At 42.1% G+C, this 13976-nt stretch overlaps 1 protein-coding gene across 2 annotated transcripts in view; it reads right to left on the bottom strand.

Annotated features, from left to right (window-relative positions):
• d2hgdh (D-2-hydroxyglutarate dehydrogenase) overlaps nucleotides 1-13976 on the bottom strand; it is a 34060-nt gene extending 20084 nt beyond the window's left edge. Inside the window, exons 1-5 of one of the 2 annotated variants that reach the window (XM_059951129.1) lie at nucleotides 13600-13976; nucleotides 12854-13247; nucleotides 8960-9017; nucleotides 6107-6246; nucleotides 3840-4033 (exon numbers count right to left, since the gene is read on the bottom strand). In XM_059951129.1, coding sequence (XP_059807112.1) covers nucleotides 3840-4033; nucleotides 6107-6246; nucleotides 8960-9017; nucleotides 12854-13208 — 747 coding nt within the window. In that variant the 5' untranslated portion in view covers nucleotides 13209-13247; nucleotides 13600-13976. Of the gene's footprint in view, nucleotides 1-3839; nucleotides 4034-5187; nucleotides 5316-6106; nucleotides 6247-8959; nucleotides 9018-12853; nucleotides 13248-13599 lie in introns of those variants that run through there. The other variant, XM_059951135.1, reaches the window with a different exon arrangement.

Genomic DNA, 13976 nt, shown 5'->3' with positions numbered 1-13976 from the left:
CTGCGTGTAGCACACCGCTACATGGTCAGTATTTAATTAAAATGTATTTTATGTTAGTTTGTTAGTTTTTGAAATGTAAATCTAAATTTGAAGATTATGGTGATCTTGTACAATCTAAATAAGACGTTGTGGCGACCCATTTCCTGGCACATTGGAACCGGCTCACAATTAGCCAGCGTTCAGGCTAAGGGAGATAGCCTACGGGGGTTTGTGAGTACGTGTCTTTTGCAGCATCCGCGCCCATGGGGGGCGGGTTGAGGGAGGCTTAAAAGGCTGTTTAGTTCGAATAAAGCTATCTTTGACTGCAGTTTACTGACTGCGTGTAGCACACCGCTACAACGTGTTTTTATCGCTGGCTGTCCAGAGGGGAGGTGCTGAAACGCTTTGTCGCGTGTCTGGAAGAAGTGAAAACTTTCCTGGGCAGCAAAGGGCTCAACTTTCCTGAGCTGGAACAGCCAGAGTGGCTGGAAAAGCTACACTTCATGGTAGACATGACAGCGCACCTGAACACGCTGAACACAGCTCTTCAACGGGGTACAGCCCTGCACATGTTGGAGGATGTTTTGGCATTCGAGCACAAGTTGACGTTGCTTGCCAGAGATTTACAGAAAGGCACATTGTCTCACTTCCCCAATTTGAGAGAGTTCAAACAATGTCACGACATGATAAATTCGGAGTATTTACATTCTGCAATCATCGCAATGCAAACATCGTTTGGGAAACGCTTCTGTGAGTTCAGAGAGGAAAAAAAACACATCATCCTTCCCGGTCACTCCCCTAAGCATCGATCCATCCCTACTGAATACGACTGCATTGTCAGGTGTGAGTCAACCTGACCAAGTATGATAAATATTTTAATTGCCTATTATTTTACGTATATTCATATGTTTTCATTGTTCAGTGAAATAGTCCTTTTATTTTTCAGGTTGACAGCTGGCTGACGTTATTTTTGGTTTGCTGCTGGCGGCAAATTTAAGTTTGGCGTTTTTCATAAATACAAGAAGGACTCAAATAGACGTTGAGTATTTTACCTAAAAGTAACCTTCAACGTCTTTTTTTCGGAGTTCAAAATGTTTTTGTTGCATGCAGAAATGTAATTTCGTTTTCTCTGCAGGAGTTCATCAATTTCATAAATGCAACACATTATAGTTTGTTTATACATAGCATAAAGGCAAAACAAAAAGTTGTATGCAGTGTTATTTCATTTTAAATGTCAAACAGGTTTTGCGGCTCCCAGTGTTTTCTTTTCTGTGGGAAACGGGTCCAAGTGGCTCTTTCAGTGGTAAAGGTTGCTGACCCCTGACCTAGTCCTTCACTCCAATAACCAGTATTTGTAAGCTGAAGGTTCTGAATTGTTGATTCACCAGGTCCAAATTTTTCTGGTCAAGATCCTGAAAATGTGATTCACCTCTTTTATTGGACCCTTCCAGTACTTTTTCATCCATTGCTCATCACCATGCTTTGCCCTTGTTTGGTTCTATTCACTTCCCAGCCTCTGTCGCTATCTCCACCCTTCCTTCCCCCACCTGACTCATTCACCTGGTCCCACCTATAGTCGTACACTTTCCCCTCATCGTATCTTCCTTCTACTCCTACTCCTTCAGTGCATATGAAGGGTCTCAACCTGAAACACTGACTGTCTATTTCCCTCTAAAGGTGCTGCATGGCCTGCTGAGTTCTTCCAGCTGCTTGATTTTTGCATTATTGCATACACTGCCTGCACACAAATTTCTTTACCATCAGGTCTGGATTTCTCCAAGGCCCTGGTTATTCCTATACAGGTTAGAATTAACAACAACATCAGTACCCACCATAAACTCAGCCAGTTATCATTGATTCCAATACCCATACAGTGGAAGACCAAAGAAAAGTTTAGTGTCCTCTTCAACTTCTAAAGCATATCCTGATCCTCATCAAAACCATATATTTCTAACCTCAATTATTTTCTCATAATTATAAGTAGAGAGATACTTGAAAAACAAGGGAGTTAAAAGTGACTGTGGGAGTCAGATATGCATAATGAAGGTTACAATCAGCCAGTTCTACAAAGGGTCTCACATCTGAAACATTGGCTCTGCTTCCCTCACTGCAGATGTTATATAATCTTTTTGTTTCTAGCATTATCTGTTTGTATTTCAGATTTCCAGCATCTGCAGTGTTCTGATTTTCAAAGTTTAAAACCGATCAGCCACAGTTTTGTTAAATAGCAAAGCAGTCTCAAAGCCCAGTGGCTGACTCCTACTCATAATTCATGTCTTTGTACCTTTGTAAAGTCACTCCGGTAAAACTTCCACGGAGTTTGTAGTTAGATCATCCATGCAAATTAATTCAATACACATGACAAAACACAGCAAAAAAGTGCCAATAAGGAATGAAAATTCTGAGTCTGAAAGAAGTTAACAAGGAATGAAGAGACACAAGAATCAAATCAGTGCAAGAAAACAACTACATATACAGCTTGTAGGCCAGGCAGAGGGCAAGAGAAGGAGAATAAACATTACACAGCAATTAGAGCAATTGACCACCTGGGTAATCTCAATCTCTCAGCAGGCAGTAGAAGTTAATATGTAGCTGGATTTTGTGTGCACAAAAACATAACTATACAAGAACTGTTTCCCCACATCCAGCTGGTCAAATGTTCCTCATTGCTGATTAAATGGTTTTACAATCAGTTTATTCTCCTGTACCCTATGCTCTGCCTGATCTATGTGACCCTTTTCTTGCATTTAGAAAGCAGACTGCTAAGCATTGCCTCTGTTATTTAACGCTCTCCCTTTAATTCAAAACTGTGCACGAAACTAGGGGAGGTAAGGGAAGAGAGCCGGATTTGGAAACACACGAGATACAAGGAGATGAAATCCCAGAGCACAGGGCTTTAATGGGTTTATCACACTGCTGAGGTAGAATGGTTGTAGATGTGGAGGTGGGGAGGAAATAGGGAAGATGAAAGCTGCAGGGGGTTAGTAGAGGCTAAAAACAATATCCCTGACTCGACTCAGAACATGTGAGTGAAGAGCTGGAGTTGACAACTTGACTCCTCAAGCCTACACCACTATTAAGTAAAATCATGGCTGATCTCATGGCAATTTCCACTCCACATTCCTGCCTCCTCCCAATGACCTTTCACTTCCTTGCTTAACAAAAATCTCTCTCTCCCTCAGCCTTATCATTCAAAGACTTTTATTCCAGCATTCTTTAAGTATGAGAGTTCCAAAGACTCACAGAGAAAACAAAACAATTCATCTATCATAAAAAGGCAGGTATTTTAAACCATACCGCCTAGTTCTAGATTCTCCTACAATAACAAATATCCTCTCCACATCCAAACTGTCAAGACCTATCATGGTTCAATCACATCACCTATCACTTTTCTAAACAGCAGAAGGCAGGAGTCTAGTCTGTCAAACTTTTCTTCATTAGATACCCCATCAATTCAGATTTCAGTCTAGTGAACTTTTTCTGAACTGCTTCCAACACATTAAAATGAATTAAAGATACCAAAACTGTACCAATACTCTGCAAGTGAATTGCCAGTGCCCTGTCCAATTCCTTACAAACTCCACACATTTGTTATTCAATTCTCCAGCAACAAACCATAACATTATGTTTGCTTTCCTAATTACTTGTACAATAGTCTTCTGTGAAACATACAGGTGGATGCCTAAATTCCTCTATACTATGGAGCTCCGAGATCTTCCACCATTTAGATACATTATCTAAAGATAGGAAAGGAGGTTAAGGGAAAGATTTAAGAGTGCTCCATTCATATTTCATGAGATTAATAATTATCTTTGGGGCCAATTTGCATCTTATTTCCATCAATTAATCTGGCTTCTTACCACTTCCAGTCCAAGTACTGTCCCACGCAGAGAGCCATACCTCAACAGTCTCAATCCACCGGCATTGGTGGCCACATTCCCACCAATGTGGCAGCTACCTTTTGATCCCAAATCAAGGGGCATCATAAAACCTTGTTCCTCAAGATAGTTGTTCAAATTTTCCAAAATGCAGCCTGCCTGGCAGATCAGAACTCCTGAAAAAACAGATTAACATCAAGAGTAAAATGTACTTTAATTATAATGACCCTCCACCATCAGTGAGCCGGAAACATAGTCAGTACCATCTATAAAGCACTCAACCTTGCTCTGACAATTTCCAAACTCTGCCACGGAGGAGAACAAGGGGAGTGGGTATGAGGGACCTACAAATTCCCATGCAACACCCTAACCCTAAATCACATTCCTTTACAATTTTTGCATCTACAGACTGTCCTGAGGTAATGAATGGGTTCCACTTTTACAAATGAATGGGTTTACACTTTTCCATAAGCCATTCTCTGTAAAGTGAAACATACACAAAAATCATTCTACATAGTGACCACACCTCCACAGTATTATAAAGAATGGTAGCAAAAGTACATAATATTGATGAGAAGGAGCCAGTTCTAGGTGGAAAGAGAGTAAACTAGTTCTGCTGTTTGTGGTAATGAATGCATGTTTGTACATTGAACTGTACAATTTAATATATTATGGGAGTTCCACTGTACATTGGAACCCCCTGCCCTGCAACACATGAAATGAAACAATTTAACAAGGCAGCTCAATACTTATTATCTTCTCAAGTAAGAAAGGACAAGCAATAAATGCCTGCAATCCTTTATACTTTATTTTCTTTCTCTACTGACAAGACATGACCTACTGAACATCTCCTGCTTACACTTCAGTGTTTACATCCCCTTCCCTTTGTTCTTTTTCCCTCTCCAACTGCCTTCATTCTGCATCAACAATTGATTGTTACAGCAACCCTGGCCTCACTCTATCAGAAGTATTCCCTTTGTCCTATCCATTTTTGACCTTCCCTCTTCACAAAAAGTGTTCTCTCTTCTATTGTCCTGATGAAGATTCTTCAATCCTAAAATGTTAACTGTTTCTCTCTCCACAGATGTTCCCTGACCTACTGAGTTTCCAGCAGTTTCTGTTCTTATTATAAAAGTCAGCAGTCTGTTAATGATCCTTGCTCTTATTGGATTTGCAACCAACTGTTTCCTTCTGTGCAGAAAATATTTTTCTGTAACTGGGTTACAGTTTGACAGACAATAGACACACTTCGGTACTACTCCAGAGTAACCACTTAGCACAAGGGCCAGGACCCAACCAACAGCAACTCATTAAAGTGTGATACACTTACTGGTGTCCTCAGTGATGTTCAATATTCCAAGATGTTTCAGAGAAGTATTATCGAGCAAAATATAGCAGTGAATCCCATATGAAATGGAAAGCTTGTTGTGTTAAATTTCTCCACAAATGTTTCCTCAGCTGCTGAGAATTTAGTAAGGAAGATATTAGCAGATGTCTAACATGTTAATTAATGAGCAAAGTTCGAAAGAGAAGATAAAGGAGGAATGTGACATGGAGTAATTTAGGAGAGAATTCGTGAACACTGGAGGCAAAGTCAGAGGTCAGCTCAGCTACGTCTGACTCTTTCTTGCCCAACAAGTGTCAGTCTACACCTTCCACAAGATATCACAATGCTGTGATCGATGCACTGTCCCTTTCCTCTCCTTGGGATTCTGAAGGACATTCAACTCAGTACCAACTGAGAACAAGAGCAGTGTTTTGGCTCAGCTGATAGAGCCATCATGTCAATGATCTAGTGACCTGGGTTCAATTCAAACCTCAGGTGCTGTCTACGTGAAGTCTGTTCATTCTCCGTGTGAGTTTTATCCAGTTGCTCCAGTTTCCGCACACACCTGCATTCACTATTCTAATTGTCTGTAATGGTAAGATTTGGGAAGTTGAAGGTGGGGAGAATGGAAAACAGGATTAGTGTAGGATTGGTGTAAATGGTGGCCTCACTTGGTGGTTTTCCATTCTAAGGAACTCTGTGACTCTATGAGCTGGATGCTGCACCTTCCTATTCAATTATTTATGACAGTTAGCACTGTTCTAAAACATCAGAAGGCCGCTTCACTGCAAGTAATGTGAACACAAATGTGATCACTCACAAGACTCAGCACTAATGAACTACATCAATCTTAGGTGGTGGAAAATTGTTGTTGTGAAGTCAGTGCATTTACAATTGTGAGTTAAAAAAAAGTTGCTCTCACCAGAGTTGCTGTTGAAACTGATGATGTTATTCATTTGAGCTGTTGAGACAATGATCTCATCAAACACTGGCACACTCCCCCCTACTAATCCTGTGTTGCCACCTTGAGGGTTCACTGCCAGGTTCTGCTGGTTACAGTATCTGAAGAAAACAAACAACCTGTTGTCAGTGCCACCATGTAACCTAATCCAGTCCTAACTACATTGAGAGCTTTGGTGCCACATTACCCATGCATCAGAACCAACACATACCATCGTTATAGTTCTGTTACTCATACTGTGAGTACATAGTGCAATTAGGATTAAACTCATTGCCGCCATCAGATACTGGGAAGGCACGGTGGTGCTGCTGCCTCACTTTACCAGAGTCCCAAGTTCAATCCTGACACTGGGGGCTGTCTGTGTGGAGTTTGCATGTTCTATCTGTGTGTTTCCTCTGGGTGCTCCAGCTTCCAACCATGTTCCAAAGATGTACCAGCTGCAAGGTTAACTGGCCCCTGGTGTGCCAGCGAGTCAAAGGCATGAGAATGTCAAAAGAGCCAATTAATATAAATACAGTAAAATGGCTGGGTGATAGCATTATCTTGATGGACTGCAGGGCCTGAATCTGTCCTATATGATTCAATGGCTAACAGTAGAGATCATATGCTGACCATTTACATGCTGCAGATGTTCCACCTGTGAGTGTCAGTGTCACCCTCACCCTGAATGTTGGTGGTAATCACCTCCCAATTCACTGAGAGGATAACCGAAAATGTGACTGACTCTCTCCCAGGTCAAAATCCACACAATGAAGCTCTAATTACACCCAGATGGCTCTGTTGAGCTTACAAACAGCTTGACCTGCTTGTGTGCCCAACATCGTGCTCTGAAATGGACACCTTATTCTAAGCACTGTCTCAAGTGCTTGGACAGAGGGAAAGACTCAAGGATGTTCTCAAAGTGCCCTCACTGACTCTAGTACTCAAGAGATTGTCATCCGTAGATCAGGAGCATAGAGAAGTCCATCATAAATTATGGAAGGAAAGCACCATTTTGCAAAATATCCTTCTCCCATCTCATCAGGAACCTCCTGTTCATATGTTCATCCTCGGTATTAGGGACGGCCTAAGAAACAGAAGACTCCAATCGTAGATGTCAATCTAACCCCAGATTCAGTAGCCAATCATAATGGTAATGTCACCAACAACAAATCCTAAATGTTGATCCCAATTATGGCAAGATTTACAGTCAATCATAAACCATCATTAGTAATCATAAACATAGCCAACCAAACTGCAGTTAGTGGTAATCACGTTGTGGATAGCCAGGCTGCCCGTGTCGGTACCAATACCTTTGTAAATAAAAGAGCCTTATCGCTGTGAATGTCTTTGCCAAATTGAAACTGGCCAACATTGCTCACGTCACAGCCTGTGCCTCTCCCAGTCAAACGTGGAATAATCCTTCTCTCAGATTCTGGCCATTAATTACCACAAACAAAAAGCAAACAAAGCAATGGGAGAGAGGAAGTGCATGCCAAAAGGCATAATAGTCAAGGGGGGATTTCAATGTGTACGAAGATAGTGAAAATCATGTTGGTGTTGGATACTAAGGGAGGGAATTTCTACAATGCCTACAAGAATACTTCTTAGAGCAGCTCATGGTTGAGTCCACTGAGAGAGCCTACAGAAGGACTTAGACAGATTAGAATTGGCAAAGTGGCAAATAGAGTACAGTGTTGAGGATTGTATGGTCATGCACTTTGGTAGAATAAATAAAAGCCTAGACTGTTTTCTAAATGGAGAGAAAATTCAACCATCTGAAGCACAAAGGGACTTGAAGAGTATTAGAGGAAGATTCACTAAAGGTTCATTTGCAGGTTCAGTCAGTAGTGAGGAAGACAAACACGATGTTAGCATTCATTTCAAGAGGACTAGAATATAAAGGCAATGATGTCATATAAAGGTTTTATAAAGCACTGGTGAAGCCTCACTTGGAGTATTGTGAGCAGTTTTGGGCCCTGTATCTCAGAAAGGAGGTGCTAACATTGGAGAGGGTTCAGAGAAGGTTCACAAAAATAATTTCAGGATTGAAAGAGTTGTCATATGAAGAGTGTTTGATGGCTCTGGGCCTGTACTCACTGAAATTCAGAAGAATGAAGGGTGGCCTCATTGAAACCTATCAAATGTCGAAGTCCTGGATAGAGTGTATGTGGAGACAATGTTTGCATGGTAGGGGTCTAGGACCAGAGGACACAGCCTCAGAATAGAGGGGCATACTTTTAGAATGGAATAAGGAGAAATTTGTTTAGTCGGAGAATGGTGAATCTGTGGAATTCTTTGCCACAAGCAGCTGTAGAGGCCAAGTCATTGGGTATTTAAGGCAGAGGTTGATATATTCTTTGGTCAGGGCATGAAGGGATAAGGACAGAAGGCAAGAGATTGGGGCTGAGAGAAATAATGGATCAGCCATGATGATTGGCCAAATTGACTAATTCTGCCCCTATATCTTTATGGACTTATATCTGTAGACTCACTAAAAAAAATAAGGTATAATATATTAAAACAAATATACTGAATTTTCTTAATCAACTTTGAACAAAAGCAATTTTACATCTAAATGTGACTATTTTAAATTAATTTCATGTACATTATTTTAGTACAGCTATTTTTGTAAAAGATGCCATAAGAATGCTCATTCAAATTTGAATTTGAAAGTTTTGGAAGACAAAAAGTTGATAGATTTTAGTGATTGAAAATCTTTAATAAACAAAAATAAACAAAATTAGAAAAACATCCTTAAACTGAACAAAAATTAAAACAAAAAGGTCATACTCTAAAAATGTAACAGTAAGAAAAAGCCCAATAGTGTTGCACCTGAGGATCTGGGAAACTTCTTCAGTTGTGCGAGGCCTCAATAGTACCTGGCTATGACCTGCAGTTTAAAAAAAAATACAGTAGTTCTGTGGTCATTAATAATAATTAGAATAAATCAAATCACAATAATTAATATTCACAATCGGCATTTTTTCAGTAACCCATGCATTATAAACAGCTGACTGGTGGCGTAGCGGCATCCACATCAGACTTTCCGAGGCAAGTGGTCCCAGGTTCGAATCTGGCGGCTCCTTGCATGTTTTCTATCCACGCTGGGTAGAGCTAGCAACTTGGTCTCATAAAAACAGACAAAAACTCCAAAGAAACAGCAAGATTGCTGCCCAAAGCACCACAAGGCACAGAAAGAAACAAAAAGTGCATTATAAAATATTACAATTAAAATCATACAACTCCAGATGCTGTCAATCTAAAACAAAATTGTGGAAAATACTCAGCACATCAAGCTGCATCTGTGGGAAGACGTATAGAGTTAACAGTTAAGATCAAAGATGAAGATTCTTTCAGATAAAACACTGACTCTGTTTCTCTTTCCACAAATGCAGCCTGACCTACCGAATTTCTCCAGCACCTTGTACATAAGCAGAATCAAAAGGAAGTGGAGTCCATTTCAGCTTATGTGGCTGAATTGAAGAGGTTGTCTGAGCATTGTCAGTTCGGTAATTGATCCACTGAGAGATCAATAGTTTTTGGAATCTTATAAGAAAGCATTCAAAGACAGCTCCTACCTGAAGCACAACTCACATTTAAAAGAGCAGTTGAAATCACTGTATCAATGGAACCAGCAGACAGATGCAATTCAGTTGCAGTAAGGAATGAAAGTGAGTGTGAACAAAATTGCAGTGTCGAGAAGGCTTACCTGGCCAAACAAAGCTTCAGTTGACAGACTGCTACCCTGACATTCTCCTGTAAAATGTTTTGATACAATTTTGAATTCATTGTTCCCTCAACAACTGCAAGCTATCCAGGCACTGAGGCAGCCCCAAAACACGATGCTCCTTCCACCCTGCTTCACAGGTGGGATGAGATGTTGGTGTGCAGTGTCTTTTTCCCTCCAAACATTTCTGCCAAAAAGTTCAGCTTTTGTCTCATCTGTCCATAGAACATTGTCTCAGAAGCTTTATAGAACATTCAGGTAGTCTATTGCAAACTTGACAAGTGCAGCAATGTTTTATTTTGGAGAGCAATGTTTCCTCTGTGGTGTTCTTCCATAAACACCATTCTTGTTCAGTGCTTTTCTTAGAGTGAAGAGAGACTTTAGCAAGTTCTAGAGATTTCTGCAGGTCTTTTGCTGTTACCCTTGGGTTCTTTTTCACCTCCTTCAGCATTGCACGTTGTGCTCTTGGTGTGATCTTTACAGAATGCCCACACAGGGAGAGTAGCAACAGTACTGAGTTTCCTCCATTTGTAGACAACTTCTCTTACTGTGGGCTGATGAACACTTAGATCTTTGGAAATACTTTTGTAGCCTTTTCCAGCTTCATGCATCTCTATAATTCTTCTTCTAAGGTCCCATGAAAGTTGTTTTGATTGAGGCATGGTGCATATAAGCAGATCTTTCTTGAGAAGAGCAGGGTCTGTCAGTAACCGGATTTTGTGTGTCTTGTTTTTAATAGGGCAGGACACCTCTACAACCCACACCTCCAATCTCATCTCATTGATTGGAACACCTGACTCCAAATAGCTTTTGTAGAAGGCATTATCCCAGAGGTTCACATACTTTTTCCAACAAATATAGGTAATATTGGATCATTTTTCTAAATGAGCAAGTATAATTTTTTTTGTATTATTTATTTACTTAGATTCTCTTTATCTAGTTTCAGGACTTAGGTGAAGATCTGATCATATTTTAGGTCATGTTTATGCAGAAATGAAGAAAATTCACAAACTTTCTAGAAGCACCGTAACTCCCGTGGGAATGACATTTGTAACAGTGAAATATAATAACCAACAAGCCACATTGGGCTTGTATGTGGTCAAGAACAGGAGGGCCAGCATTGTAGGGCCGTGATTGGCTGAGACAACTATAACTTGATTGGAGATCAAACCACTATTTGCATGCCACATCCCTTGCAATAGTCAACTGAAAGCAAATTCAGAAAGGTAGTGAATGATACCACACGAGTGTTCACAGATGGCTTGGAAAACTCAAACATATCAATGTTAAATGAAATTGCCACAGCCAAGTTTTACGAAGCCCATCCAGTTCCTTACACCACCTGTGATAAAGTAGCCAGTGAGCTAGAAATGGTTGCTGAAGGAATTCTTTCCAAGGGTGAGTGGAGCCCATGAGCAATGCCACTAGTTCCTGTACCCAAGAAGAATGGGACTTTCCGGATCTTTGGTGATTATAAGATCACCATCAACCCAGTACAGAAAGTAGATCAATACCCTCTGCCCAGGAGGGAGGATAACTTTGCAAACCTTTCTGAAGGGAAACACTTCAGCAAAGTGGACCTAGCCGAGACCCACCCGCAGACAGAGATGGAAGAAAAGTCCGAAGTGTTTCTCACCATAAACGCTCCATAGAAGGTGTTTCATTAACAGCAGCAGCATAAATGCAGAGACAAGCTCTGCTTCTCAGATGACACCATTACAAGATTGAATTCAAGAGGACAACTAATCATGGAAATTCTGATGCGTTGTGCCTTTTAGACTTGGAAAAGGAAATATCCGAAAAACTTTCAAAGAAAGATATTCCTCTTGCTGTATTCCTCCTAATGCAAATTGAAAATTTCTCTACTGTAGATATGATCCAAAGGGAAAGAGAGACCATCTCACTGTTTCAGGTCTATACACTCACCGAAAATGGTTGGAATGGGCAGGAGAAATTTCAGTTCCCCCAGTTTTACCAATGCTGGGATGAACTTGGCCTTGACAGAGGTTGATTTGTCTGGAGATTCTGAATTGCTGTACCATCCAAGCCGAGAGGTAAAAATCAAAGTGTTGGCTCAAAGCTTAGTCTGGTGGCCTGGGATCAAGCAGCTTGCCATGCACTGTTCAGGATACCAACACGTCCAGAACAAAGGTGTCCAGAGCTGTCAGAACCTCTTCCTGCAGTCCTACAGTCAACTCGTACAACCACCACAGCGGGAGGCCCCAGAACCTGAGATTGTTTCACAGCCACAAGTCTCACCTTGCCCCTCCCCATCAAAAGACATCCCACAAGAGTAATAAATCCTCCATAGCATTTAAATCTTTAGGCCTAAACAGGACAATTTAAAATTTACTACAATGTGGATGTCTGTATTATAGTAGTTGAACTATTTAGTATACTGACTATATAGTTGAGATGCATTCTATATTGAGTTGCCGTTTATAGCTAAGCAGGATAGAGTGTTGTGTATTAATATTGTAAATATATTGTTTAATTATTCTTTGTTTACATAATTCATTCCGGGTTATATGAAAAAGTATGTGAATGACATATGTCATTATGCCACCCTGTCATGTGTGCGTGCCTCACTGAAGTAAACATGATGCATACACGTTATCCCGGGCTCCTGTGGTTTTTCTTTAGATTGGTTTTAGGAGTTACAAAACACAACATCTTGTCTTTTTTATGCTCTAAGACTTCACTACATCTTTCTGCACCACTTTCTTCAAGGTGAATGAGAAGAACCCAGGATAATTCCCTGTGTTTTAATGGAGAAATGTTCAGTCTTCCCCATCACCTATACCTGACACACAAATTTTAAAAATCACAATAGGATAAATCAGCAGACTTTTTTAAATTAAGATATCTGACAAAGGGACTTCCACCTAAAATGTTAGCTGCTTCTTTTCCAACTGATGTGACATGACCAACTGACTGTTGACAGCTGGTTTTGTTTTAAATTAAAAGATTATCCCATATACACTTTTAGGCAATCCCACCTCTCAGAATCCGTTGCCAGTCTACATTGCTCGCCTCCAGTACATCAGGATCGGTCACCACTCCGCCTGGCAGTAGACGTTCGAAGAACAGCAAGTCTTCTTTGGTGACGGTAGCGAATGCTGAGCGCTGCACATTGTACTGCTTACTGGTGAACTCCAGCTCTCGGTTTCTGCAGACAGCCGCCGAGTGAAGCTCCCTCCGCCTTGCTTGCAGCAGGTCATTGCACCTGTAGAGCATGGGAGGCAAGGATTCATGTGTGTCCCGCTGCAATTTTCTGTGCATCAATGTGGACGCCAGCACTCTTCTGCCCGGGAAAAACAGCCTCCATTGGAATAGAGATCTGTGGCGATGCATCTCACAGTAGAGTGGGACTTCTCGGCAGCCAGTGGGGACCTAAGGGCAAATTAGGGGGAAATCCTTCAAAACCAAGGATTAATAATCGATAGAACCCTACCAAGAGGGTGGGAAAAGAAGTAAAGGCCCGGTAAAGTGGAGGATGGTTCAGGGTTCCCAGTTATCGAAGTGGGGGGAGGGCGTGAGGCAAGGCGGAGATCCCTGATATGGCATCGTAATTATAGGGTGGCGACGGCCCGCGGACTCGAGGATGGGGCACCGGGGTAGGAGAGGGGAACGTGTCAGGGTGCTGGGGATGAGATTCACGAGGGCGACGGGACACGGCCTCCCCGGCTCTCCCGGACCGAGGGCTCGCGTAAGGAGAGTCGGGGGGACCAATGGAGGGACGCACCGTAATGATGGGACGGCTGCCCGAGGAGAGGACGGAGGTCAGCCCGCAGGCCTGAGGATGGGGCACCGGCCCTAGGATCCTTCCTGCGCGGGCGAAGGAAACGGGGATCCGGTGTGGAAAAGGCGATCGAGCGCGGGGTCCCTCCCAAACACACGGCCCTGCGGGTCAGGCTCGGCCTCCCTGGCCGCCCGCGATCGGGCGGCTCCTCCGCCTGCAACCGGGGCCCGTGACGCGACGCTGGGTGTGCGGGAGGACGCAACGCAACCTCAGCGGCAATGTCACTTCGGCTGGAGGGGGAGGGAGGGAGAGAGAGAGGGTGGAAGGAGAGGAGGGAGGGAGAGAGGGTGGAGAGTGGAGCGGTGGGGGAGGGGAAAGAA

Source organism: Hypanus sabinus, chromosome 2 (assembly GCF_030144855.1).
Source record: "Hypanus sabinus isolate sHypSab1 chromosome 2, sHypSab1.hap1, whole genome shotgun sequence".
Classification (NCBI taxonomy): domain Eukaryota; kingdom Metazoa; phylum Chordata; class Chondrichthyes; order Myliobatiformes; family Dasyatidae; genus Hypanus; species Hypanus sabinus.
Note: the sequence above shows the minus strand (reverse complement) of the source record. Positions and strands in the feature narration are given on the sequence as shown.